The sequence below is a fragment of the Aythya marila genome, assembly GCF_965140915.1.
Source record: "Aythya marila genome assembly, chromosome: 11".
Lineage (NCBI taxonomy): Eukaryota > Metazoa > Chordata > Aves > Anseriformes > Anatidae > Aythya > Aythya marila.
This window is the reverse complement of record NC_139052.1, coordinates 20,674,375-20,701,386: the sequence shown is the minus strand read 5'-3', so window position 1 is coordinate 20,701,386 and position 27,012 is coordinate 20,674,375. Positions and strand designations below refer to the sequence as shown.

The 27,012-nt window shown below is 48.4% G+C and overlaps 1 protein-coding gene across 10 annotated transcripts in view; it reads right to left on the bottom strand.

The window, feature by feature from the left end:
- Positions 1–1,687: 1,687 nt before the first annotated feature.
- The window catches only part of GLCE (glucuronic acid epimerase), a 44,136-nt gene continuing 18,811 nt past the window's right edge, over positions 1,688–27,012 (bottom strand). For 6 of the 10 annotated variants that reach the window (XM_082769321.1, XM_082769323.1, XM_082769324.1 and 3 more), the window contains exons 3-5: positions 12,200–12,762; positions 8,648–8,893; positions 3,255–5,602 (exon numbers count right to left, since the gene is read on the bottom strand). In XM_082769321.1, coding sequence (XP_082625447.1) covers positions 4,578–5,602; positions 8,648–8,893; positions 12,200–12,749 — 1,821 coding nt within the window. In that variant the 5' untranslated portion in view covers positions 12,750–12,762 and the 3' untranslated portion in view covers positions 3,255–4,577. Of the gene's footprint in view, positions 2,931–3,254; positions 5,603–8,647; positions 8,894–12,199; positions 12,763–20,351; positions 20,539–27,012 lie in introns of those variants that run through there. The other 4 variants (XR_014318272.1, XR_014318273.1, XM_082769319.1 and 1 more) reach the window with 4 other exon arrangements.

The following is a 27,012-nucleotide window of genomic DNA, read 5'->3' as shown; positions in this document are numbered from 1 at the left end:
CACTTGGGATAGAGAAGGGATTTCGGTAAGAAGAGCTCTTTATGATCAAGTTAATGGGGTAGAATTCCCCACCCAGGCAATGCCATTTGGATTTGGTGGTTTTTTTTTCCCTGGTAATGGGCTTTGCACCAGCAAATCCATTTCGATGCTTCCTGCACACAAGGGGCCACGCGTGCCTGCTCGGTGCCGGAGTTCCCTAAACCCCCAGCGACTTGGAGGTGATCCTGGCCGGGAGGGGAGCTGAGCAGCCCTGCGGGACAGCACGGCTGGAGAAGCCCCAGCTCGGGTACCTGCAGCCCCTGAGCTCATCCCCTTGGGGCTGCCTTGCCCCCGTGGCACAGCCAAATCCCCTCCAGCCAAACGCGTGCTCCTTGCTGGCGAAGGAAACCTCGCCGTGCCTCCCCGGGGGCGCAGGAGGAGGTGAAGGAAGAGCTGCCTCCTCCTGCCTCCCTCACCAGAGGTTAAGTGCACGTGCAGCCCGTTATTGCCCAGCACCAGGTGCCGCAGGCAGTTCGAGGAAGAGCTGTTCATCCTCACGTCAAGCAGCCCAGAGCTATTCAGCAAGTTGCTCGGAGATACAAATCCAACAAGCTGAGCTATTAAAATGTTCGCCGTCCTGAAGACAGCGAGTGCCAGGACGTCTTTCAACGTTTGCACTTCACCATAGCAAGACTCAGCCCTGTTGAATACGCTAAATGCTGAGTGCTCGACACTTAAATAGCTCCTTCCATTTTGGGAAGAGATTAGTAAAGTATAGCAGCAGCTATTTAACATGCAGGAAGTGCAATGCATACAGGGGAGTTATCAATCACCCCCGGCAGATGGTAAATGTATCTCCTTTCACCACAAACTGAGCAGCAAACATTCAAATTCATCACCAAGACAACATATTTAAACCCCCTTCTATTTTCAATTCATACGTTTTTCAACTGCTAAGTAATGAAAATCAATATTTTCGCCCACGCCGCTGGGAGAGAGCCTGGGAAGCTCTGCCCGGCCGGGGAGGCTGCGCTCGGCGTGTTTCAGCCACCCAAAATTATCCACGAGCAAGTCAGATGTCCCGCGGGCAGGTCGGGTCTGCGGCTACGGCAGCGCCAACTGGCCACAGCCCAGCGAGCTCCGGTGGAACAGCAATTTAACAGCAATTTAGCAGCACTTTTAGGAGCACTTTTAGCAGCACTTACACATCCAGGGAGGAGGCAGCGTGTCCGGCACAGGGTGGTGGAGATGGGCTCAGCTGACCTCAGCTCCCCTTTGTGGGGGAATTTTGATAAAAGTAGGACTTGCACGCTTTTAGCTGAAAATAGGAGACTGGTGCTCCTCTTGCACAGGTCATTACTCAATCTCAGCTTCGTGTGGGCGTTTCTTCAGTGATCAGTTATTTAAAACTCACCTCACAAAAATGAGATGAACTCCAAATGAGACGCATTTAGCATAAGTAACTCACATCTGTGTGCGCTTTACTTGAGCAGACAGAATACGCACCTCTGGTCCTTATCCCAAATCAGAAACTCCTACCTGCTGAAGTAAAAACATTTTTCATCCTATTTCGAGTCAAAAACCTGCCAGAATTCCCTAAAAGAAGACATCTCAAAAGACACCAAGACGATTGCTAACCAGCACTCACCTGTGATCACACGAAGGGAGAAGGTAAACACCGAAATAACGAAAGGGCCCCGTGTTTGTCTTAAGATAAAAAATTTATTTTACAATCTTATAAAGCAGCTTTACATTAAGCACAAACGTTGATCCATTTACTTTGTATATAAACATAGTAGAACCTTTCCTTCTGCAAAAAGTCATGTCTTGCCGTATATAAAACTAACATGTGCACATTGTGCTTAAACTGCAAAGTCTGTACAGCTTTACAAAGGACTACCCTTTACAAGAGCATCCTGTAAACAATTTATTGCATATTTAACACATGGTGTATATCCCACATGTAAAAATGTAGAAAAAATAAAGTACAATTACAAGGTGAATGAAAATAGCAGCTTTCAGTGAATGTCTTGCACAATGGCTGAGAAAAACAGCACTGCCACACTTGTACAGTTGTGCTTGTGTCACTGGTTTGCATATACCCATGCGTACGATGTTTCCAATGAAGTCTATGTACAGTAAGCCTCATGGAAAGGTTAAACAGATCTTAGTCTCTAAGACCTTTGTCAGTTTGTAGACTGAAAAAGCACAGGAATAAAAATTTAAGTGAATTCAATGACATTATGGGCACCGATGTCCAAAAATCCTCTCCCACTGCATAACTCTATTCAAAAAAAACCAAAACCAAAACCAAAAACAACCAAGCAAACATAAAGGAGAAGCCCCCACACTAATTCTCTTCACTTCTACAACCTCTGGTGGTGGTGGTTCAGTTTGTACATGTGCAAAGGCCAACAGAAATGCAGTGGAGATGTTCAGGATAAGGTGGTCTGACACGACCGACCGCGCTGGCATTGCCAGCTATCGCTTCTGAGCTCCTCTACCTGCTGGGCTGATTCCAATGAAGCATCACTGCACTTTTAAACTGGCATTAAAAAGGGGAAAGAAAAACAAAAAAAAAATAATAAAAGAGGAAACTGTGGCCTCAGTAAGGCACCGGTACTCTCTCTTGAGCAGTACCCAAATAGTCTCTCTAAATTCCCCAAATCCAAAATGGGCAAAAGATGGAGGAAACACGCAGGAGAAAGATGTTTCTGTTTGTAGTGAGGACCAGTCATTTGGAAAGGAAGCACATTTTTCTGGGTTGTTTTCTGTGTGTGTGCACACATGTAAGTAAAAACAACAACAACAAAAAAAACAAACACAAAAATTCACCTCTGCTAACTTTGGTATTGAAATTTCTCCTGTGACATCCACTTTTCACATTAATTGATATGATCATATAGCATGCGTTTGCAGAGATCAAGTAATTATAAAGTTGCTTCAAATATCTGCAAGAAATAGAAAAAAAAAGCATTATAAAAGAAAGAAAACAAACCAAAAATCAAGATGCACATTGTCCTTGTGCCCAGCGCTTCTGTGATTTGAATCAGCTTTGTTCTCCATACCAACACCGCAAGCTCAGCCCCCGCCTACACATACAACATGTAATAGGATCAGTGGAAAAACCCCAAAGCTAGTACATGTCCTTACCACGCTGGTGCATGTCGGGAGCTTTCGAGCCCGGGACTCGGAAAGCAAACACCAGCATGCCTTAACAGAGCTGATGACCTGATATTTGCTACGCTACCAAACTAAACAATACCGATCTAGTGATGCAATCGGTTGGTTTTACTCTTCTGCATCAACCAGGAACCTCCACGCTGAGAAGGCAGACCCGCGGTGGGCGTAAAGGAGTTATAAATACGAGAAAGAAACCGCCTGGTTTCTCCTGCATTACGACAGGAAAGTAAAAGCGTTTGGGTTCTGACGCGTTTGGTTATTGCACAGGTCCCCTTGCTCGCTCGGCAGAGCCACGACGACAAAGCACAGCGAGTAAACCAGGGCCGGGGACGGAACGACCCCTGACGATACGAGCGAGACGGCCGGCAGAGGCAAAACTTGATGTTAAAGCACAGAGGGAGCTGGAAAGCCCTTTGGGTAATTTACATTTTTAAAGTGCTGGATATATACTTAAGCAGGTTAAAAATGAAAATCGCCATAGGACATTACCTAGCTCAAACTAAATTTCCTGTGCGCTACTCAAGGCGAGCTCCACGTCACACTCAGGAATTTACTACAGGTCTCCCAGTGAATGAAGTTGCCAATGTTGACGGAAACCTCTCGGATGGAATTAAAAAATACAGTACAAAACATTGGGCTCCACGACACGAGATTCCAGCTACCAGGGAGGACGTGACACCAGCAAACCTCGTAAATTTGGCTTCGTAAAAAAGGGGTGCCATGGTCGCAGGCTTTCCGCAGCCCACGTGCCCCACCGAATTGTGCTTAACGTGACGTGACTTTGAAGCCTGAACGCCGTCTGTGGGTTTTCTGCCCACTCATCTTTAGAGAAACCATACAGATAAAGGATCTCCGTACAGAGAATTAAAAAAAACTGGGTGTTTTTCACCCCCAAGAAAAGAATCCATATAAAAAGAAACACCTTGGAAAAGCTACACTGTCCACTACCCAGGCTACAAGGAAATACACACCGACTGCATTACACCACGATCCGTTACGCGGTTCCCACATATACACACAGAACTCCATTTTTAAGGAGGCCACATACTAACTTCTCAGGCAAGTGCTGGACTTTAGAGACCTGTATGGCTTCTGTAAATATTTTCCTGCAAAACGGAAAAAAAACCAAGACGTCCCCCAGCTCAGGAGCACGAAGGGGTTTTGCGTCGCGCGGCTAACTTCACGGTGGAGCACTAAGGACAGGCGAGCGAGCTGAAGTTCCCGAATCCTACCCATCAGACCCAAATATTTTCACACTGGAATGCAATAATTAGAGGAGATCAGTTCTAAGGATCACTTCTTTGAAACGGTCTGTAAAAATTGAGTATGCAACCTTTTTGAAATGCACCTCCGCCGGGCTCCGAGGAGCCAACCCTTCCCGCCGACAGCAGGCACGGGGGCTTTGGTTGTCAGCTCTAGTTGTGCTTTGCCCTGCCGCCCCGTAGGTAGCTCTTCCACCGCTTGACGAACTCTTTGAAAATCGGGGCCTCGTCGATGGTGCTGAGCAGCTGGAGCTGGTTGATGTGGGTGGTGTGATAGTCCCAGCGGGCCAGGTTGGGAGCGGTGCCGAGCATGAAGTGCCGGAGGTCGTAGATGGTCCCTGAGCCAGTGTCGTAGAGGGGCAGCATGGCCTTCAGGGACTCCATGCCCCGCTCGTAGAGCACCCGTGCCTCCTTCCCCAGCTTCTCCCCGGCCGTTTCCTTCAAGTCATAGAGCCCGATCAGCGAGTACATGAAGCCATTGAGCACGAAGGAGCTGGGCGAGGTGGGGTACTCCTCGTACCAGTCGTGCCTGTTCATGAACACGGCTTTCACCCCGTGCTGCTCCGACGGCAGCTTGTAAGGCGCCGTGGCCCTCAGGGCCGAGCTGAGGAACGTGTGGTCCTTCGTCAGCAGGTAGGCCCTGACCAGCGTGGAGATGGCCTGGCCCTGGGCCATGGCCGAGTACCAGCCTGGGTCCAAGGATTTGAAGCCTTCCCCCAGCTTCCTCGTCACCATGATGGGCCAGCCGCCCCGCTCGTCCTGGTTCCTCACCAGCCAGCTGCTGGCAGCGAAAAAAGCCGCCATGTGAGCCGTGGCCGATATGGTGACGTTGTCGAGGAAGCCCCTTCCCTTTGCTACCAGCCTGACCACCTTCTTAGGCATGATTTTGGTCTGCTTCACGGCCTTCGTGTTGGAGAGGCCCACGCCTTTCCGCAGGTCGGTCACCAGGTCCCTGGTGACGGTGCTCCAGCTGGTGCGGGGCCCGATGCCGTAGTAGATGTCCCGGTCCTTGAAAGCGATGAGCTGGGTGTTGGAGACGTAGTGCACGGTGAAGAGCTGGTTCTTCTCCGTTGTCTCCAGGACCACGGAAATGCTCCCGTTCGTTACGAATTTGAGATCAAAAGAGATAATGAAATCTCGGCTGTTCCCAAGCTGCAGAGACACCCCCTCGGTATTTTCTGCAAAACAAACAAACAAAAACCTGTCAGCCGTAAAGCCCTCGTTTTTTCAAAACTCTTTAAGATAGCAAGTGAGAGTGCAACTTCCAGAGGCAACCAGTTAGCAGACAAAATCCAAAAGCTTTTAGGGTAGCTGATCAATAATTCACGCGGCCTCTTCTTTCCGTACATGTATTATTTAATTAAGCATAAATGTCAATCCGTGCGCGGCAGCAGGGAGCATCCCACGGTAACGCGCTGCCGCACCGAGCAGGAGCACCGGGGGCTCCACAAATTGCTTGGTCCAACACTTTGAGAAGTGGAAGATGTAGGGGTGCAGCAGGGACTGGCACAATTTGGGGCGTAGGAAAGCTAAGGAAAGGCGAGTAACGGGGGGATCTTACTCAGTTGGTGCCAGGAGGACACAGAGCTGGACTCCTGCAGCACACAGGGACAGGATGAGGTGCAGCAGCCACGTTGCAAGAATAAAAACCCCAAGCAGGCATTAGGGTGACAAGAGAAAGACCAGGGGAGAATAAATTCCCCTCTCTGAGCGTGCAGGACACCTGAAGTTGGTGTCTCGCTGCCTCCTCTTCAGTAGCTCAAAACACAAGCCAACAAGCACCCTTTTGTTCCAAACTGGAAATTTAACTTGGCAGAAAGCAAAACAAAACCGGGGCGTCGCTGGTAGAGCCGCATTTCTGAATAAAGCTCTGCTTTCAGCAAACAAGCTGGGAGTGCTGAGAAGCAAGTATTTAGGATCCCGCTGGGACTAACATTTACATCTGTGATTTTTTTCTTTCCCAACATGTTCCAAAGCCCAGCGCTCTGCTTATTTTAACAGAAGGAAAAAGAAAATAATATAGAAAGGCTAACGTGTTAAAATTATTTATTAACCTCTCCATTGGCAAAACTCAGTTTAATTAAAATATATCTATGTATATTAAATAAAGCTCCTAGGCAATACCACATAATGAAACCCGGTGTTCTCTCTCAGGCTAGATTTTAAAATGTAAAATCAACTCCTCCCCAAAAAACCTCCACCAGAAGATCAAAGGGCTAATTAGTTTGTAAGGCTGTGCGCAAATCCTATAGCTTTGAAGGCACAGAGGGATGATAAACACTTACAGACAGTCATTTTGAATTAACGGCTTTTCACGGAATAAAACTCTCCTGTGTGAGGCAATTGTTTTCTTTTTTTTTTGCTACTTCTTGATGTGTGAAATATCCCATAAATATTTCCGTGCGCAGAAAGTGGGTTATGGTCAGCCTTCCCTGAATAACAGAGGCTTCTCCCTATCTCCCCAGCTAATCTATTGCATTTTGCATCGCGACCGTTTCCACATCTCGCACTGTAGGCTGCTATTGTGGCGTACCTATTATTTTGACTGAATGTCATGTTTTCAAGTCTTTGAAAGTAAAAGCTTCCCTCCTTTGAGGTTGGGAGATCAGCATCTGCCTTTGGAAAAAAAAAAAAAAAAAAAAAAAAAAGGCAGAGCGCTTTGCCACGCAACATTTTGCTCCGATGAAGAACCTAATTAAAAAAATCGCGCTCGCAATTCCTGTCAGCCACGTTTTATGGCTCCTTGTAAATAAACGCTCGTGTGATAACAAAGTGAATTATAATAGAGGAAAAGTTTTCAGAAGCGAAGGAAAACCAAAGGCTGCCTGTTCTCTGCACAGCCTTAAGCACCCATAAATCCATTACTTAAGGCCATCCAAGATGAGTGGATGCATACTGTGGCCTTCAAGCCCCGCAGATTACTCTGCCATCAATAAAGGATGAGGAGAGAATACATAACAGATCTCTTAGCCTTTCCTCTCCCTGTATTTATCTACTACAAAGACACGAGAGTGTTCGACATTTTTTCCCTAGAGACCCAGGCCTAAGGTGCCAACTGAAAATTACTTCATTGTCTTTTTAAGTAATGGACTCATTAATTCTAATGGGTATTGATTGAAGAAAAATACATTACGTCCTTATTAATGAGCCTGTCCTAGCACAAAGGAAACCCTTGCATGAAATAATGAATTTCTCAAAATAAACCTCTGCTAAGTACAAAACAGAATATTTTAAAAGTCAAGAGGCAGCAACAAAATGCACCTCGTGCCCCTATGGGTGACGAGAGCCTGTGTGCAGCCCCAGACCTCCAGGATCAGCCGGGACGTGGTGGGGGCAGCTTTGAGCAGCACCTCGAGTCGCAGGAGCTGCTACAGGGGAGTGGGGCCTCACGCCGGTGAGCAAAGTCCCTCCAACATCACGTCTGTGTTGGCCAGGAGTCACTGGAGGAGCTTTTGGTGCCCGTCTATCCATAGGGTTTGCTCTCCTCCCTTAAAGAGCGGTGTAAAAACCCTCAGAAAAACATTTGTTGCCTACGCACAATCGCTCCAACATAGAAGCTGATCTAATTAGCGAGACAGATCCTTCCTGAAGCAGCAGCTCAGGGCAGAAAGCACAAAAAAAAACCATCCCCTGCCCTCTGAAAATACCAACACTGCACGTGTGCACTTGTGCCCTGTTTAAGGCAACCTGGGTTAACCAGAACTGAGGGCTGCACGGTGCTCCAATTTTGCAAAAATAATTGCATCCCAAAGAAGAGAGGCACAGGGTCCAGCCGGCCCGTCACACATGCTCCATTTGCTCAAGGCTGAAAATAGCCTTTATCTGTCATCTCTCAGCAGAGGCTTACCACACGTCAGCACCACTTCCCAGCCTTCACAACTGGTTAAATATTTTTGCTTCTATTTTGGAACAGAAGCTAAAAGGCTCAGGAAATGCGAGCCGAGCTTCTCTGTCAAGCTGCATTGCCCTCCATGTGTACATCCACACGTTTTTTCATTAAAATAACGGTACTGCAAAAAGCAGCGCTGGAGAGACAACAGAAGAAAAAGAAAAACTCCAGAGGTAGAGGAACAAAACGGCATTTTCAGGAGAGGTTATTAAGGATGGAAAGTCACTTAGGATGTCCAAAACCACATTAAATCGTGGAAAGTTAAAGCTCCCTCGGTACCATCTGAGCAAATGAACAAACGTGGCTGAGCTGCTAGATATTTACGATAACCCACCTGGAGCAACAAACTGTTTAACACTTGTGAACTTGGCTTTGTCGGGCACTGTGGAAAGCGAACAGCCCTTGGGGACCGTCCACTCCGCGGACCTGCCGGCTTTGTCCTTGTCTTCGGCCGTTTCGTACACCTCGATGTGAGGTGGCTTCTCCGTCAGGTTCTTGCTGTAGTGACTTAACCCATACTGTGCAATCTGGATGGGATAGAAATAGCCTTGAGGTCCCCACTGCGTGGATAACGGTACACCTGCGAGAGAGGGAGAAAATGAGTGTTTTAACAGCACATCCTCAAAAAAAAAACAGCGTTTGCAGCCCCTCACACTCCTCCTCCTCCATTCCCCATCACTGCTTTACTTCTGGCGGATGATATTTGTAGGCGTCACTGTGATTTAGGCTCACGGAAAGTCCATCTCCAGGAACGAATTACTCCCATTTACACTGGCATCCGTGACCAGCCAGAACTGAGCAGAGGGGAAGGGCAGAGAAGTCCTTATCGTGGCCTTCCATGCATTCTCATTTAATTGTTTACTGAAGCATCATACTTATTTTAAAATACATTTTAAAAGCCCTAATAGATTTTTTCCCCCTACCCTGGGGACCACTAAATCTCCAGATGACGGTACGTACAGCACAATCCCTTTAACGCCGCATCAATCTTCTCAAATTAAGTGTGTGAGCTCTGCCTACATTTCGGATAGAGCTGCTTGATGCTCAGAGAGCAGCGTAGCAGCACCCACAAACTGCTCCAATTACCTGTTCCCTAGGTCTCTCCCGAAGTCTTGAGTTTTTTTGGGAACAAATACCCAACCTCAGCATATCAACCCAAAGTGGGAATCCATCACCGTGACCCTCTTGCAGGAAACCCAGCACATTTAGCACTGTAAGCCTTTGCAGGCACAAAAGGAAGATGAAAACAAGCAAGTTGGCATTTGCACCATTTTCCCCTTTGGCAATGTCAAGCTCAGAAACTAATTTTGCCTGAAACCTGGTGCAACGAAAATACTTCTTAAACTCAATGGAAAAAGATAGGTTTTTCATACATATTTCTGTGCTTCGCGTTCCTAATAAATATTACTGATGGAGATGTGATGGCTGAGTGCTGCCTGAAGAGAAAACCATCACGGGAAACATTTAAATATCGTGTATTATCTCAACTCCTGAAAGCCAGCTCGCTCATTAACGTTAAGCATTTTCAGTTAAAGAGTGCATTCATTGAGACTGAAAGATGCAAAAAAAGAAATCTGCCGTAAGAGCTTTACTTGAAATTTATACAAGATGACAAGATTAAATTCTCCAGGTCATAGGACATAACAACACATTAACCTTGCAAAAAGAGAGAAGGTGAAAACATAACACGAGGCTTTTATCACGCCACAATATGAGGATTTCTGGGGCTGGAACGATGCAAGGCAAGAGCCTAAAACTACCTGCGAAAATGTTTTAATATTAAATCTCCTTCTCTACAACACACAACTATTTCTCCAACCTATTTGCTGGATGCCAATAACTCTCCTGCCTTCACAAAAGCCAGGCTCTGGCACCACATTTCACGGGGACAGCTCTTAAATCACATGCTACAAAAATGCGAGGTTTACAAATGACTAAGCAAATTGGCCAGCGTTAGCCCCGCTTGTTTCTCGAGGCTTAAGCAAAGAGAGCAGCAAAGCGCTGAGCCTCGCGGTCCCCGGCGTGCACATTTGGCCAGGCAAGAGGCTGCAGGATCCGCTGCCTCGGAATTAGTTCTTACCGGATTTAGGTTTTTCACTGAAGCACTGCATTTCGTACAAAAACCGGTGGTGCTTCCAGACCTACGTCCTACCCTCCAACAACAAAACAAACACCCGTAGCTACTATTTATATCCCCAAGGTGTATTTAGCCAGCAATTACCCCCACAATAAGCAAGGCAAACCCCTCTCAGCCTCTCGCAGGCCAAACCTGAGCAGAACAACACTCACACCAGGGATTTGTAGCTACCAGGGTGAGTTTGCACCTTTGGTAACAAAGTATGGGGAAGTCCCTGCTCAGAGCAGGCTCGTCCTGCTCTCACAGTGCCCTCATCACCTTCCTTTCCCTCTTTTGTATGACCACTTTCAGAGCAATTCCTTCAAACCCTGCCTTTATTACAGGAACATGAGAAAAGAGCCGTGATGGTGTTCTCCCTCTCTGCTGACACTGAAGTAGTAACAACAGAAATGCTGAAAAACACTGTGGTGAGGCTCTTTAAAACAAGTGTAGGTAAGATTCAGAGTTCAGACTAAGAAATCATCCCTTTTAATAGCCTAATTTAATTGTCACATTACATAACATCTACCGAAAAGTTTGCGAGCTTCCTTTCTCCAAAATGGATTTGAAATTCAGATAAAGAATGCTGAATGAGAAACACGCGTTTGGGTGATGCCCAAGCTAAGAAAACAAAGAAACCTTAAAAAAGACTGGCATGCCCCATGCGTTTGTTTGCGTGAACTCCTCACAGACAAATTAATTGCTCGACATAGCAGCTCTCTGCAGTGACCATACCAGGGGAAGAGCTCACATCAACACAGCAGAGCAACACCAATCACTGCGATGTGTGAAAATTAATGTGTTTTAGTCCTTAAGCGAAACCTGGTCTTCAATTTACAAGGGGTCACAGTATCACATTCTATAATAGTTTTTTTTTAAGTCATTAATTTTTTAATTTGAAACCCAACAAGCATTTCCTGCGATTAAATCTTTGCCAAGACACGGGGAGACCTTGCCTACTAATTACCGATGGCGCAGTTTAGCAAAAGCACGAACTGGAGAGGTGCTTTAATTTGATGTGAGGACTTAGAAGAGGAGGCTCTAAGAGCCTTTCAAGCCCACGGGCAGTTCTTCGAAACCTCCTGGCATCGCTTAGGGTAGCTCAGCCTTTCCCAGCGCCCATACCCTGATTACTCAGAGCTTGCACAAGGCCAGGCTTTGACAGAGCTAATCCCACGCTGAGCAAAACATCGGTGGCTTTTCTGGAGCAGCCCACAGCGGGCGGATGGTCTGACCGGTATAATTGGAGCACCGCCCTGGCCACACAGGGAGTGTGGATGTTGTTAAAGCACCGTGAGCACAAAGACAAAAGCTGAATGTGGCACAGCCGGGCGGTGTCACAGCTGCCGCTGGTGCCGTTTGGCTCAGTGAGCATCAGCCCTGCTGCTGCACCCGTGTCCGCAGGGAAGGGGGAGTCTCCGCAGAAAGCAGGGCCAGGCCTGTGGGTTTTTTTGGTTTTGTTTGCTTGTCTGAAAAATACTTTTGGCTCCCTGACAGATGCTGCAAGTGTCGATGACCATGCCAACACCTGACAGCAGCGCTGCAAGAGAAGTGTCCTGGCCCTCAGGAGATGGCTGCGGTAACACCTGTGAGGCAGGAAGGAAGCTGGTGAAATCCCAAAACTCGGTACGATGAGTTCCACAAGACTTCTCTGAGTAAAGGGATTTTTATCTGGACCACCATGACAAAATTACGATCCCTGTGCATCTCAAATAACAACAGTAAATTTAAGAAGCATTTCAACTATAAAAAAAAATGCTGAACACAAACCTTCAACACCACTTATGCACTTCACTCTGTCTCGAACCTCTACGTTGTAGCCCTCGAAGGACATAAAGACCCCGTCCGGGTGGTAAGGTGCTCTTTGTGTGTATACTTTGGAGTAGCTATGAGAGAATTCAAACCTGTCATAACCATCGTACTGAGCAATTTTCCCATAAACCTCAAAGTATTTCTCTACCCAGCTGAACGGCAGGAAGACCTCGCTGCCTTCCCTCCTCCCTTTGATGGTGTGCTCGTCGTTGATCAGACAGTCAATCTCCTCATACTTCGGCCCCGGGGCTTTGTTGAAGCCTCCCACGACGGGGGGAGCCTTCTGCTGCTCCTGGGGCGAAGCCTCCTCGCTCTGCCGGCCCCCGTCGCGTGCGGGCCCCTTGCTGCTGGCGGCGGCCCCGCGGCGCTCGAGGCTGCCGGGGCTGCGGGGGAAAGGGCCAGCCCGGTCCGAGGAGCATCGGTTCCACAGCAGCACCGTCACCAGCGTGAAGAGGGCGCAGATGATGATCAGAGTCTTGTAGTTGACCCGAGCTGCCAGGCAACGCATATTCACACCATACCTGAAAAATAAATGGAAAACGGGGTTAGGAAACGGTGCTCAGCAGGCCTGACAGCAGAACCGTTCACAGAATCACTGAGGATGGCAAAGAGCTGCAAGGTCATCATGGCCAACTATCAACATGACCTACAGAAGAACCCCATCATTAAACCATTTCCCTTTGTAGCTACCTCTATGAAGAGGTATGTGGTTGTGGAGCCATCTTATGTGGCTCCACAACCACATATCTCTTCAATACCTCCAGGGACGGGGACGCCACCACCTCCACACCATCCCCTCGGGTCCTGGCGCTGTCCCCAGAGAGCAGAGCTCAGTGCCTGCCCCTCTGCTCCCCCTGAGGGAGCTGCAGGCCGCCATGAGGCCTCCCCTCGGCCTGCTCTGAGCAGAGCAAACCACAACATGGAGCCACCTCTGGCTTGGTCCTCAGACGCTCCTCATACACCTCACCCTCTGACTTTTCACCATCTGTTGCCCTCCTCTGGACCTACTCTTTCTACATCCCCTGGCACTGTGATCCAGCCTTTGTTCCTGCTAAGTTTCACACAGCTGGTGATTGCCCCGTGGTCTGAGCCATCGCCATCTCCCTGTAGGGCCTCTCTACCCTCAAGGGAATCAACAGCTCCTCCTAATTTAGCATCGAATAAAGCACCAGCAGAGCCTTGCTTCGGTGTAAGGTGCTGCCAGGTGCACCCCGTGACAGTATTTTGTGAGAAGGGGACAGGTAGGGACACCTAGGAGAGCATTCGTATTTTTTTTCCAGCTCTCCCCTTCATTCTTTCTCCAGACAATTGTACCGAGCAACGATTCACCCTGATCTGTGATAACACAGCAGCATGGCACGCTGTGAGAGGCTGAGAAATCCCCTGGGGATCAGTGAGCAGATCTTCTCCAGCACAGGAGGAGGACAGGCCCTCAGCAGAAAGCCACCACCTCCAGCACAGCGAGAGGGCTGCCAGCAGAGCAGCCCTACGAGCACAACCTAAATCAAAACCAGCCGCAATCGCTGATGTGAAAAGGGATGTGTGTTTTCCCTCTTTATTATTTCTTAAAAGCACACCAGCAAGCTATAAACAGCTTCGGAGATGAGACTCAGTGCCGGATCGATACGCACCTCAGATGCGCTTCCAAAACAGCACGGTGCGTGGTGAGGAGCACGGTGCTGGCACCCGGCATCTACGGTGCTCTCGGCTCCTGCAGTCCCTGCAGAGGCTGAGGACAGCCCGAGGCTGTCCCACGGACAGACAGACTTCCTCAGACGTGCTGGGGACTCACCATGCTTGCTCCTCGAGCAGAAGGCAGAAGCCACAAAAAGTCTCTGTGGTTTATTTTTCCCTGCGAGATGGATCTTCTGCTGCATGCAGTGTGCCCCAACACTGCTGTCACACCCCAGCAAGGAGCAAGGCCGAGCAGCACAAAGACAAAACCCAGAAGTTTGAGTGATTTTTGTATCGGAGCCCTGAGCTTTTATCAGCACCAAAGCCTATCTTAAGATGCATTTGGGCTTCCCATATCAGAGCCAGAACTGAAGAGGGGAACCAAAACCCACCGAGCTCCTGCAGCACAAGTGCCCCTGGAGCCGTCCACTTAATCGAGGAGCTCCAGAACCCGTCCCAGTCCAGCTGACAGACACCCACACAAGTTCACCACACACGAGGAAGAGCAGTTTCACCTCAAATTGCCCCCCCACCTTTTTTATTTGTAACTGGAAACAATTATCTCGCACCAGTTTTATGCTTCCACACCGTAAGCACCATCTGGTCATTTAAAACTGGACTTTAAAAGATAAGTGTCTTATTTTCTGAAAGCCCAGTTTACTGCAAGCTTTTAGAGAACGTAAATTTATATCTAATTGTATTTTTATGGAAATGCTAGCATAAGAATAAATCCAATTTTCTGCATCAGCAGATAATTTTTAGTGATGATGCTTTCAGGATGACCCCAACAAATATGCTCTGCTCTTTTTGCACACGGGGATAATTCACTTTTAAACAGGGAATAACATTTCTGACACACTTTACCCCTACCTATAAAACTCCAAATTAATTAAACCATCTGCATCACCGGGGGACAGTGAGAGGGAAGGGGGAACACCACTACCACAATTTTGATGCTCCCATTACCCCGTGTTTTTAAAGCCGTGCCTGGGTGCGCCGTTACGATCAGCTCTGATTTCATTTGGGTTGTGCTTGGAAAGCAGAGATGCAATTTCCCACCCTAAAAAGAGCAGGAGGGATGGAGGCACCCTTCCTACCCCTACTGATGGGGTGCCACAGCCTGGCCCCAGGGCAGGAGCCCAGCCACATCCGGGGCTCTGTGGTGAGGCTGCTGAAATATTTGGCTTTTATCAACTAAAAACAAACTAAAGAGGGCTCGGAAAGCAAAGTGGAGTATTTGCAGACACCCATCGCGTTAAATCTCACCAGTCACCGAAAAATCTAGAACTATCAGTGCAGGAGGGAGGTTTATTGCATGTTAAATGGGTAGATGGATTTTTTTATTCAACGGGAGAAGAAAGAATTCAGGATTTCCACAGCAGAAAGAGGTAATTTAAACCTGCAAAGGGACTCTGTTAAATTGCTTTATTCCCTCGCTACTCTCATGAAAAAGTATTTCATCACGTAATACTTAAAAGATTTAAGGAATGAGAGATGGAAAAGTATTTCAAGGTATGAAATAACAAATCCATGAGACCCAGGTTTGTTTTCTCGCCTTTTTGCTGGGCCACGTAAGGGCTGAGGCTGCGCCCCCTAACACCCCTGGCCCGAACCTCGAGGCATGGGCTGTTCACCAGTCGGTCCCTATCCCCCAGAAACGCTGGGACCACGACTTTTGAAGTGCAAATGCTTCAGTCCAGGCAAAAATTCCTCCAATTCCTCTGCTGAATTACGACTGGGGGCAACAGGAGCTGCCGGCAGGACCCCGTGGGTTGCTGTAAGGCGCAGCCGCAGGGCTCACGCTCCTCCTGGAAGAAGCACCCAAGCAATCTACAAATTACTGCTGGCTTTGTTTTCCTCTGCTTCTGCACTTGCTCTACATGCCATCATTAAACTAATTAAAATGCAGGAAAATAACATTTCTTACAGAGCGAACGGGTTTGCGGCCCCCAAAAGGGATGCATTTAGAGACGCTTATTTTTGCCAGCTCCAGTGAGGTGTCAAGGCCTCAGAAACATCATTTTTAGCATAAAGAACAACAGAGCTACATAAAAATAAAGCCTTGCCACCGCTGCTTTCTTACTCATGCCTGGAAAAAGGACAAACCTTGGTGCTCCACGCTGTGAGGCAGGAACCAGCAGTCCCTGCTGCGTATCAGAGTGACAGCTTCAGCTCCGGAACGCGTTTCTTAAAGAAAAGCAACTTATTTGCTGCAATATTTATTAAGAAGCCTCTTTGTACGACGGCTTTTTGAACTGCAGAACTGTGTTGAATATATTCAAAGTAGGAATTTCTCTGAAGCTCAAATCATTGTCAGATTTCCGTGTGTTCAAGGGGAAATGAATGTATATACACACACATTTATTTAGATATTTGTAGCCAATGTATAAATGCATACAGAATTGCCAGACTTCCCGGGAAGTGGGGACACATCTGGGGACACCTCCGTGACAGCCGTTGGCCGTGTGCACACTCATTCCTTGATGGCTAACACTAGTTTTTGCACTTACTCTTTTCCCTGAGTGCTGACGTGACCATTTCCCTTTGATCACCACCCGCAGCAGCTGAGGAGCCTCCTGCTGCACTTCTGCACTTCGCTCCCGGGTCCGGGAACCAGCTGGAGAGCTCCCGTGACACTTAGCATTTCTTTGGTTTTCCAGGAACCATTAAAAGAAAACTATTTCAATAAACCGGTCCAGTGTTGTTTTTTTTTTTTAAGCTCAGTGGGAGTTACACAGGAGTGTTAATCCGAAAACAGAGTTACAGCAGATGCCACATCACATCCTCCCCCGAAGTTTTCCATCGCAGCCCGTTCAGGGATTGATGCGATGTTTCCCAAACGCTCCCCACTTTTCCATAGTGCTATTTCTACGCACGCAGTGCCTGCACCTATCAAAAATCTTCAGCCAAAACTAATTCTAACTGAACGTCAGAGCCTCTCGTGAACTTAGCTATTCACTGGCATTTCATTCCTTCCTCGAGGGTTTGTGGTTTTTTTTTTGGAAGTCTGTACTATCAACACCAAATTGTCCTTTAAACAAAAGGCAGGATCTTTTAATGCAAACGTAACAACTATTGCATTTACTGTCAAAACCGGTAAGAGGACTCTTTCTGTTTGAAAATCCCAAGATGACAGCAAAAAAATTCCAGCCCAGGAACTCAGCTGCCTTTCCTCCCCCGTCACCGCGCTCTCTACAAAGCACCCGGTGAACAGGACAAGCCTTTGTATCGGTGTGAGCATCCCTCGAAGAAGGGAGGCAAACAGAAAAATGAATCTGGAACCAGAAAAAGAAAACTGGCACTAAAATGAGAAAATGAGTTTCTGCAAGAACTCCCAGTTTCCTTCAAGGGATCGTTCTGGTTAATCCCTCTTATGAGTTCGGAACGGCGCTGGGCACCGTGGGCTGGTGACAACTGCTCCCTGCAGCCCTGTGGAGCAAAGCCACGGCCCCCTGGAAAGTAAAAACACCAACCCCACTGCCAGGTAAGTCGTGCCCATTGAAGGACCAGCCCTTCCCAACGCCTTTAAGAGGTTCCTTCTCTTGTTCTGTGCTCCCACCCCACGCAGCTCCCTTTGCAGCGAGCCGTGCTCAGCGGGACGCAGCGCCCGTGCCAATTCCCATATCGCACTTTCGAAACAAGAGATAAAATAATTGACTTATTATTATTATTAAAGCTTGCCTTTCCACTGCCCTGATGCAAGAATAAAATGCAAAATCCCTTTTCCTGCAGGGAGGCAGGGCCAGCTGCGGGCAGGCTGGGTGCCCGGGCAGGATGGTGCCGCACATGCTCCGATGCCAACCCATGTGAGCCTGGCACCCATCTGGGTGCAATCCCAGCACCACCAGCCCTCAAAACAACAAGTACCTTCCTGAACAAGTGACCCAAAATAAAAAAAAAACACCCCCAAAAGCACCCTTCCTTACCTTCCCACCTTACCTTCGGTGCGCTTCACCAGTAACCGGCACGCAGCCGCCCGCTGAGACCCGGGAGGTCTCGGAGCAGCCGAGCGCACGGGCTCTGTGTTTGCTCGGCAGGAATGCGGACAGTATTTTTACTTAAGACCAGGGATTTCTGCTGAATAGCGATAAGCTACCTATTTACTTTGAAGCCTCTACGCCGGGCTAAGCCATTTAGCGCAGGGAGAAAAAAAACCCGAGCGGCGACTGCCAATCTGAGATAGGTTTAACCCAATATTTAAAGAAGAGACACTGGAACGTCAGTAATAGCCTGATCTTAAAGTTATCCTCGGCTACACGCAAACCTCAGGCAGAATTTTTCCCCCATTTCCCATTCATTACACGCAGCAAAACGCTATTCGGTCCAGTCATTAGACTAGCCCAATGTTTTGTAACGGAAAGGATAAAAAAAAAAGAACTCAGGGCTTGTTTTTAATAACTGCGGAAAATTAAATCTTTTGGATAATTTAATATCAAAACTTCTCATCCTTTGCCAAAGCTTACTTATGCCTTAAAATGAGACATTTACGGATTATTGAAGCTTCCTGACAGCTCCGTGCTTCCCAAATGCGTTTCGCCTGTGTCCGAAACCTGCCCGTGCTGGCTCCTCGATGCCCTGCCTAAAACCCATACCTGTTGCCCCACGCTGGGGCATTTTGCACAATGCCACACACCGGGAACAACCACTGGAAATATTCTGACAACACAAGAATTTATCAGGACCTGGCCAACTGGTCTGAACAGCCAAGCCTTGTTTCTAACCTTTTGTGTGTGCTTGATTTGTACAGAGCCCGCATTCAGCCGGTATTTTAATACAGGGTGTGCTGTCAGGGTGGCTTCTTTCTTCCTTAAGCACGAGGAAATTGCAGCAGTGTACAAACAAATGAACGGATCTGCCATAATTGAGCACAGATTACCAGCCTCTGCCGCGGCTCTTTAGTGCAGATTTACTGCCTAATCCTCGCTGCTTCCAGCTCTCCATCTGTGGGTTGCTGGACAGAAAGGATCTAAAATACAGGGAAGAAACTTCATCCAGAAATTTATTTGCAGTTTCCCCTCCTGCCATGTATAACAGCTAACTGCAGGAAAATCCCAAAGCGACAAAAATCTATTTATGTTTCTTGTCCTATAGAGCGAGCATCGGTCTTCCTTCTTACGCCCGGAATATACTGCATGCTTTCTAAAGTATTTATCAGGCTGCACTAATTAAAAAGAAAATCTACTACGGCTCGGAGCGTAATTGCAATCTCAGCTACTCATAAAATAAATAAATAAGTGCCAACGACGCTGGGCAGAAAGCCACTTGGCTCAGTGCAGGGCAGGAGCTTATCGGGGTTCCTGTGCACACCCGCTCGGTCTGTGTGCCCCGGTCCCATTGCTCAGGAAGGACCAACAAGGTGTTGGTTTTTTTCTCTGATTTCAGAAAATTTCATACTGGGTACCGCTACAGAACTTTGATGAAGTTACTTGTGCTTCCCATACTTCTCTGCCTTACCCGGACGACCAGTTCGTAGGACTGCTGCTGTAATTACGAGCCCGTTCATTGTACAGTCCAATAAATCTCCTCGCTTTGCAGATGGATTAAGCTATTAAACCCCTCACTAACGGCACAAACAATAACTCTGAAATCTAGCTGCTGCTCACAGAGGCGTTACGATGCCTCCTTCCAAGCTATCAGGTATTACAGTGTTACTACACAGATTAACGAAGCAGAAGACAAAACCATTCCATCAGTCTCCTTACATTTAGGCTCTGGAAGCAACGCAGCAATGCCCTAACGAGTCTCGAGGCAGCAGCACCAAGGGATGGGGCTCTCGGAGGAGCTGCTGGTGCCGTGGCAGGGAGCTGGGCTCCCTCCTTGCCACAAGTGAGCCCCTTACGTGGCTGTGCCTGCTGCAGACACTTGTCCTGGATGCTGCTGCTACCAAACCCAGCTCAAAGCACTTCCCAAAAAGTCCCAGCATGTGTCCGCCCCGTTAGCTGTGCCCTCCTGGAAGCCGATCGTAGCACCAAGGGAATGCTGGCGGGGAGGAAGAAGCTCTCAGCACGCTTATTTTGGGGATGGAGCCGGTGCCTGGGGAGCTCCCACCAACAGCCCCAGTGACTTTTAAGCAGTATCCGAGCTGTTTGCTCTGCAAAGAGCCTGCGACCTGCAAGGAAAGGTGCTACGACTGCTGTGCTGAATTCACAGGAGCTAACAGGGGTATGTGTGCCGACCGCACTGTGGGCACAGGGGTTTGCAGCTGCTCTTTTCTGCCCTCCCCAGCACATCCCTGGCTTCTCCCTTCCACATAAAATGCATCATTCCGCCCACAGGGGTGATGCTGCAGCCCCCGGCCACGCAGCAGCACCCCGCTCGCACCCCACGCCTGCAGCCTGCTTCAACCCACAGCTGCAAGCACCCCAAGAGTAGCACAGAGGGCTCACAGGGGTGTAATTCCACCAGTTATTTACATCGATAAGCTACATGTTTTTACCTGAGCACAAAGCCTGGCTTGATTAGCACAGGTTTCGTCCCCGAGCCCAGCCTCCGCGGTATCTCTGCCACCGGCTTCTCCAGCGCAGCCATCGCTCCCGTCCCGCCGCCTCAACACCGGTCACATTTAATCACCAGCGCTGGCAACCCTCACATTACCCTGTCAGCTCCTATTTGTTACCGCCTTCGTGTGACAGAGACACGTTGCATCCTGAAGACGTAGAGCAACAAAATTTTAAATGCCCTTAAAACCCCGTCCGGCTCCCGCAGCGCTTCTCACGTCCGTGCCATGGAAGTGCTGGTGGCTGCTGTCACCGAGCAGCAGCGCGGCGCTCACTGCAACTGTTTGCCTTTCCCAAAATAAAAGCATCTGAGCACAAAAGTGATTTTTGTCCAGAAGTTATTTTAAGCGCTGCTTGGAAGCGGCGTGGCACAGAACGTTTAACAGCTGCCATCCTCACAGCACATCACCCATGTGCAAGCTCTCTGTTAGGCAGCATTATTATGAAAAAGTGTGAATGTATAAAGAGGTTTTTTTTAGTGTTTTGTAGCCACAGTGTCTAACATCTGAGCATCACCACCGCCCCACAGCCACCCAGTGCAAGGGGAAGCTCGTGGCTGAGATCCCAGCTCTGCTGGAGGGCAGAACCCCGTAACCTCATTTCCCAACAGCGAGGATGTCAGGCCAAATTCCTTTAATGCAAGGACCGATCCAGTACCCCAGCAGTAATTTAAATTTTGATCGTGCTGCTGGAGAGGGGATAAACCGCTAAGTCAAGGTCTATTTAGCTCTAAGAAGTCAGAACACAGCTACTCCAGAAATCCTCCCTGCAGCTCAGCACTCCGCACGTACGTCTTTAAGGCTGCTAAGACAAAAGGGCCCAGGTTCCTGCTCCTGCTCCCCTTCTGATGGCACGATAGCAAACCACACGCACCTGGAGAAAGCAGGGAGGGAGGCCAGAAAGGGAATTTATTACAAAAATAAGGATCACTGAACATCAGCAGGGTCGAGACTACCGTTTTTATAGCCATTTTTATTATCTGCAGTAAGAGCTAATCTGAAACACAACGTTTAAACCAACTTCCCCTAAGGTCTACCACTGAAAAGTGACTTTAATGTGGGTTATGAACAGGCAGAAAACTTACCATTACTATCCTTGAAATTACTGGTCTTTGAGAGGAAAAAAGCTTGCATTTCAAGCCACAAATACAGGACTTCCAACATAATTCTAGGCCAGATTCGGGAACTGTACTGAAAAATCGTATTTAAGGTGTGCAGAATACAACACGGGAGAAAGCTCCCGGCCACGCATCACCAGGTTATACCTCTTAGCATGTCGAGAGCTTAGAGCAATACTCAGAAATACAGCAATGCTTAAAAAATAGCAAAACCCCTTGCTTAGTGATGCAGCTTTACCAAAACACAAAAGCCACGGCTCCCTTGGGCCTGGCATCGCCTGCTTCAGGACAAGCTCTGCACGTCACGCGTGGCTGCCCCGGTGTGGCTGGGGAAGCCATCCACATCTCTCGCTTGTTTACCTGTCTCTACTGAAAACACTCACTGAGCAAACTAAAACACGAGCCTGAAGCTTTGTTTTCCTTATTTTTGAGGAGTGAGGGCAACGCTCCTCATCAGAAATGTCGCTCTCTGACAGATCCAAAGAGCCGCCAGGCTGCTGCTGGAGAGCATCGCCGCTGCTGCTTCCATCAGCAGATGTGTTTCCCTTGTACGTTAATGGAAAAATACATAACTTCGGACCAAAATGAGATTTTTCACTACCACTTCACATTTTCCTGGCTTATCAGAGACGTTTGGGGCTGTCTCACGCAGTTCCACACGTGTTAGCAGCCACGGCGAGCCGCTCGGTTCCTTCGCCCCATTGCACGACGCAGCCCCCGGCACGGAGCCCAGCCAGGCTCCCTCCTCCTGCGCCTTCCTAGGAGCTGGGAAATCATGGCCCTAAGCTCCGAGCAACCACAGCAGCCCAGATTTCCTCCTTCTCTGCAGAAAACTGCGCTCACACGTTCTGTTCTGACAGACCTTGAACACCAACAGGCAAGGAAAGCCTGCCGCTCCTGTGCCAAGCTCCTGCCAGAGCCCTGGGGACCCTTCTTGCCACCAGGAAGCCCCAAGTTGCTTCGTGCTTTCCACTCCTTCCTACCAGGATCCCCTTATAGCTTCGGCTAGAAAACCCCGATGATTCAATACATGATAGCTTTCTCCCAGCCATTCCAAGCCCGACAGACAGCGGGGTTCAGCAGGAACTACGGCCCCGTGTTTTCCTTCCCCACGGCGCTCCACCGACAACAAGAGAGCCACAGAGCAGCGATGCCGGCGTTCCTGCTGCCAACTCATGACAATGCCTACAAGAATCCCATACAAAGCGCGCTCCAAAGTACAGCTCAGACATCTGGCATGTATTTGGCAAGCCTGCTTGCATGCAGCCTTCAAGTAAAAATAGAAGAGCCTTTCTAGCTCGAACACTGCCACCATTTAAAAAGGAGCGAGCGCGATGCTTCAGAGGATGCACAGCTGACCCTAAAAATCACACAAGGTTCATATCAAGCTGATGAACCTTGAAGGCTCCGTCCAACACCCACAGCAGAGCACAGTTTTGCTTGGTAATCACCAGCAAGCCTCGTGCAGCTTCTGCAGGGGATCTCACCTCCCAGCGAGCACAGCCATGCCGGGTCTGCAAAGCACAGCATGGCCAGAACCTGTTTCAGGGAGCAAAGGTGCTGGCAGCCCCCTTGTGCCACCCCAAAGTGCATTCCTGGAGACTTCAACACCTGCCAAGCCCAAAACTCTGCTGCTTCACTGAGTTTGTGGCTCGTTATCGGCACAAACCACTCAGTCGTGTTCTTATATATTATGCAGGCAGATTGCCTCTTCCTTCTTTCACTACGCAAAAAGCAGAGGTTAAGGAAGCAACAGAGCTTACAGCAGATAAATAAAATTCGCTCTAAGTCAGAGAAACTGCCTAGAAGTGCCTCATTTTTATTGCTCAGCAAACCCTGATGCTGTGTGCAGATGGTTCTTCAGGAAGGAGTCGCTGCCTGGTGGCAGTCACCCAATTGCTGAATTAAAGGTTTCGGCAAAATTTTGCTGCTTCACCAAGTACTTCCAGAGCAAACGAACTGCACAACAACAAGCAATGCCACAGACAAACTTCATTAAAGAGATTTTCCCGGGAAGCCTTAGAAGCTGGGATTACAATCACTTTCACTGCTACTTTCCCAGTTTTCACATAAAAACGAGCCAGCCACACAACCCAGCACGAGCAGGCACAGGCACCCGATAGGAGCCAAAGCAATGCAGCACAAGCAGGTCCCTGTTCCCAAAATCCCACTTTCAAAAGACAAAGCACACGTACCACACGCTGGGGACCCCAGGCAGCACTTTCGGGAAGAAGTTCTGGGCTTCTTCCAGCCCACCCCTCCCACCCAGCACTGCTCCCAAAAACAACCTGTCCCGGCAGAGTTTATGTTTAGACTCTGGCATTAACCCTGGCAAATGTGTTTGGAAACCTTCCGTTTCTACATTTTTTCATATTTGGCAAGCCAGAGATTAGGAGGAGGCAGCGGGGCTGAATACTAGGGAGACCAAGATAACGCACAAATCCTATTTTTATTGAAGCCCACAACAAAGGCAGAGCTGGTTTTTACAGCAACTTGAATTCCAGTTTTTAGAACAGAGCCCACAGCTGCATACAGGCAGGTAATAAGGCATATGACGGAGATAGCCTTTTACTTATTTATTTTTAATCCTTTCTACTCCAGCTCCTTAGAAGAGATGATGAAAAAGCAGGGCGGAATAAAATCAGAAACGATATAAAAGCACACCAAAAGCTACCCGACAGCAAACTGCTCCGGCTGCGAATCATCCTGTATAGCCACGACAGTGAACTGCTTATTTCTGTTTTTAATACAGAAGGTGATTACTGTTAAACATCCAACACACACACACATTTCTGGGATTCCTCCCATCGGTGCCTCCAGCAGGGCTGGGGCGCACACCTACAATTATTAGGGCACACTTCCACACGCAACCCAGAACATAATGCGGGCTTGGCAGGATTTATAGCTTTCAAATTCCACGTGGGTTGCTAGAATATTAAGTCTACCCATCAAGAAGGCTTTTCTTTGTGAGATAAAACCGTAAAACCTCAGGGTTTGTGTTTGGGGATCGCAGACCCGGCCTGGGGCTGCTCCCAGCTGGGGCCGGAAGGCCTCGCCTCGCTTTAAAGGGTTTTCGCCAACTGGAGCAATCAAACGGCCCCGTTTTTGTACAGACAGCAGGAAATATCAACGTTAGAATTCTTCTGCGGTTTCAAATTCCTCATTTTTGTGACCTTTGTACACTCATCCCTGCTGGAAAAATAACTACGCGTTTTGTAGGCGTTCTGCCCTGATCTTCTCAGAGCTTCCCATACCCACAGATATTTCATCCACGACCTGAAGGCCTGTAACTGGGTACAAAGGAGCCCAGGGGTCACACAGCATTGCAAAATTAAACTTCAGCAGGCTGATTTTTGGCAAAATGGGCAAGGGGCTTCAGGCACAGAGCAGGCCCGGCACTGGGGCGAGGGAAGGCAGGGCTGTGCTGGGAGCTTCCCCAGAGAACAGGGCTGCTCAGCCACCAAATACTTGCTGGGAATGGAAATTTTGGGGCAGAAGAGGGGCAAGAGTCCTTTCATGGGGCAAGTTTGAATACTAGGGCACAAGTAAGGGGGCAGAAGTGGGTCCAAGCTGTCTGCGAGAGCCCCTTCGAGGCCAGGTCTCCTCCACCCGATGTCTCTGCAAGCCCTCTCTGCTTCTCTGCGTGGAGATCAAAACCAGTTGTTACAGTGGACGGCTTTTTTTTTTTTTTTTTTAATGGAACGTTTGTCTCATTTCCTGGAGCAGTTGATTTAATTTCATCCCCATCTAATGGGACTTCAGCAAGTGTAAGTGGTTTGTCCTTAGGAGAGGCGGCATAGCAGCGTGTCCATGCCTCCCCTACAGAAACTCCCTTTTCCCAGTGTCATTCCCTAATAAAGTGGTAATAATTGGACTGAAGTAAGAAAAAAAATATTAATATTTCACCATGCCCTACAACATTTAGAAACATTTAGCTAATGGAGGGTAGATGTTACACTAATGGCTCTATTCAGTTTGTCTAACAGCTTCAAATAGGAGCTTGTAAAGTTGCTTTTTGTACTCTGGCAAAAAAAAAAAAAAAAAAAAAAAGAAAGAAAAAAAAGTAAAATCAGCAGCAGAAGCGTGCCCTAAAGCACTTCACAGATGGGATGCTCCCACCCAGAAGGAAATCGGCTCACGGAGCCAACAGGGAAGACTCACAAGCAGAAAGGTAAAAGGGCAGCCTGAGCAATCTGTTCCCAAGTGCCACCATGTCCCTAGAGCAACTCTCTGCACCTCGCCAACAGGTTTTAGCTCAATCCTGAAAACAGTGCAAGTCTTAGCCTCCCAAAAAGAGAAAATTGACTTCACCCGGATGCCCTGGCACACCAAAAATATCCACCAAAGGACCTCCATGAGGGGTCCTCCACACGCTGAAGGATTTCTCGCAGGCTGGTAAAGTCACTCCAAGCCATCACCACTGCCACCAGAGGACACAGTTGCACAATTCTCACGTGGAAGGAGAAGGCTTTTGACAGTGACCTGAAAGAGCAGCTCCCAGCCTGCACGCACGGCCCCGGCCTGCCCTTTGGGATCGGGAGCATCCCCACCGTCCCTCCCTTGCCCCACTGCTCTCCATACTGCGTGCTGGACCAGCTGAGTCATCCCAATAAAAACTGCTCTTAAACCTCAGAAATTATAAACTTACATAGGTATCCTGGCTGTACACAGCAGCTCTGTTTACAAGGCTTGTTATCCATCAGCCTCCATGACCAAGGTTCCTCCCTGCTTCCACCTCAATAATCAGGGGACCAAAGGCACCCCGACTGCAATTTCTTATATTCAGGAGAGGAGAGGGTTTACAAAGAGACTATGCTCAGCTCCAAATTTGTATTTATGGTCAATGCTAATCCAGAGGGAGCCTCCAAAGACCTTTGGCTCCACTTCTCAAAATAGATTTTAGCTGCTCTTCCTGTTGTGATACACCAAGTTAAAATCTCGTAACAAGACACTCGGTATTTAAGAGGTTGCACTCAAGTTTCTTTGAACTCTAGTGAGCAAGCACCCTGCACAACAGGGTGCAGCCCAAACCTACTGCTCTTGACAACAAAATCTTCACGATTTTCTGCTTGGGATCAGTCCCATGAAAAAACCCTGGAGGTGACCCTCGTGTCTAGCTGCATCATTAAGCAAGAGACACTGGCAACAGGGACTTCATGCGTCTCAAGGGAAATTATTGGAAAGGGAATAACCTTGACCCTAACGAGCACAGACTGATTTCTGTCTGAGGCTACACGAGATGGTTTCCATTTCCTCTCCGGGCTCGTAGTCTGATGGGATTAACTTGAGCTGCAGGCCCTCTGGTGATGCTCCCGGCCGGATTTTCACACAGAGGAGTGGGACGGGGCTGTCGGAGCCATGGTGTTGTTCCATACCTGCAGCACTGACTGTGTGGTTTTGAACTATTTTAGCACACGAGCAGCTGCTGTCAGCAAATTCTCTTAACACTCCTCCCGAAAAACTTGAGTGTCCCAGACCAGCTG